This window comes from Branchiostoma floridae, chromosome 2, assembly GCF_000003815.2.
Source record: "Branchiostoma floridae strain S238N-H82 chromosome 2, Bfl_VNyyK, whole genome shotgun sequence".
Lineage (NCBI taxonomy): Eukaryota > Metazoa > Chordata > Leptocardii > Amphioxiformes > Branchiostomatidae > Branchiostoma > Branchiostoma floridae.
Window position 1 is genome coordinate 33,020,458 of NC_049980.1, and position 1,666 is coordinate 33,022,123.

Consider the following 1,666-nt stretch of genomic DNA (forward strand, 5'->3'; position numbering starts at 1 on the left):
TCATTGTAGGAGTTCACTCCGTTAGGACTCAGCGCTCCGTTAGCTGGCGGACTCAGCGCAGGACATTGGACAACTGAAATAATGCACAAATGTTGATCAAGAGCTTTGAAATTGCAGCATCGGCTGTACATAAGTACCGGGACCCAACAGGGATGTTGAAGCAGATGTGGGTATATCACGAAGGTTATGTCGTCGCGATCTACGAAGAGAATTGAGAAAAATTCAGGGTCTGATATACCCGTGACCAACCTTATCCTTAGAAGGTTGTAACATTTTCTATGTCATACCTGTGACGCGAAAACGTTTGATACGGTTGTTCCGGACCGGGCCATAACTTCTGTATGGCACAGGTTCGACAGGCGTATCACACGGGCTCCATTCGAATAAATCGAACTGTTTCGAGCGAGCCGAGTGCGGCGCCATCGAAAGTTCGAATACTTGATTCGGACGGTGGAACATTACTGTTGCAACACTTTTTGTTCGAGGGCACCAAATTTGTTCAACTTCTGGCGCATTTCGCATCAAAACAGGCGTTTTCTCAGGTGTGTATGACATAAACAAAATACAACACGGTGTATTCGGCATCACTCTCGGTCCCATTCCCCCACGGGTCGGATCATCCTCCGGCCTTCGGCCGTCGTGCGATCCGACCCGCGGTCGGGCTGGTACAACGGGTGATACGGAATACACTGTGTTGTATTCTATATGTACAAAAACTGTTTTACCTGTGCATGTTGGAACAGGATCGCTCCAAGTTCGGTTCGCCTGGCACCTCATACTAGACGCTCCTAACAGCTCGTACCCCTGGTTACAGGTGAAGATCACCTCGTCATTGTATAAGTTCACTCCGGTAGGACTCAGCGATCCGTTAGCTGGCGGAGTCAGTTCTGGACATTGTACAACTGAAATGATAAACAAATGTTGAAATTGTAGCATAGGTTCTATTAAATCACCCGTACCCCCCATGAAGGTTGCAGCAGATGTGGTCACACCGGCGGTTCACTGTCTCACATTCGTCGGTATCTACAAAAAGAATGGAGGAAAAATTCAGGGTCAAAAACGCCTACTACAAACGTATCTTCAGCATAGTTGTAACATAAGTCCAAAAACGACTGCAAACTGTCTTACCTGTGCAATTCGGAACAGTGCCGCTCCAAGTACTGTTCGCCTGGCACCTCACACTAGACGCTCCTTCCAGCTTGTACCCCTGGTTACAGGTGAAGATCACCTCGGTATTGTAGGAGTTCACTCCGGCAGGACTCAGCGCTCCGTTAACTGGTGGAGTCAGTGCTGGACATTGGACATCTGAAATGATAAACAAATGTTGAAATTGTAGTATCGGTTTTACAAAAACACGCGTACCCCTCATTAATGTTGCGTTGAAGCAGATGTGTGGGCACCGGCGGTTCACTGTCGCACATTCATCGCGAGCTACAAAGAGAATGGAGGAAAAATTCAGGGTCAAAAACGTCTACAACAAATATATCTTCAGTGTATTTGTAACATTAAGCATACATCATTTATGGATGATCATTGTAGTTTGCTTTGGCGGAAATCGAAAAAGGTGCCAAACCCTTGCCTGTGTTGCCTGCGCACACGGTGTACACAATCCTGTCTCCGCTCCCGTCTCCAGGAAAGGCTGCTACTGTGTCATACAGACTCGAAC

General features: G+C 47.4%; 1 protein-coding gene across 1 annotated transcript in view; it reads right to left on the reverse strand.

Annotated features, from left to right (window-relative positions):
• LOC118409196 (P-selectin-like) overlaps nt 1-1,666 on the reverse strand; it is a 7,309-nt gene that overhangs the window by 2,783 nt on the left and 2,860 nt on the right. The window contains exons 2-3 of the mRNA XM_035810065.1: nt 1,129-1,305; nt 726-902 (exon numbers count right to left, since the gene is read on the reverse strand). Coding sequence (XP_035665958.1) covers nt 726-902; nt 1,129-1,305 — 354 coding nt within the window. The remainder of the gene's footprint in view (nt 1-725; nt 903-1,128; nt 1,306-1,666) is intronic.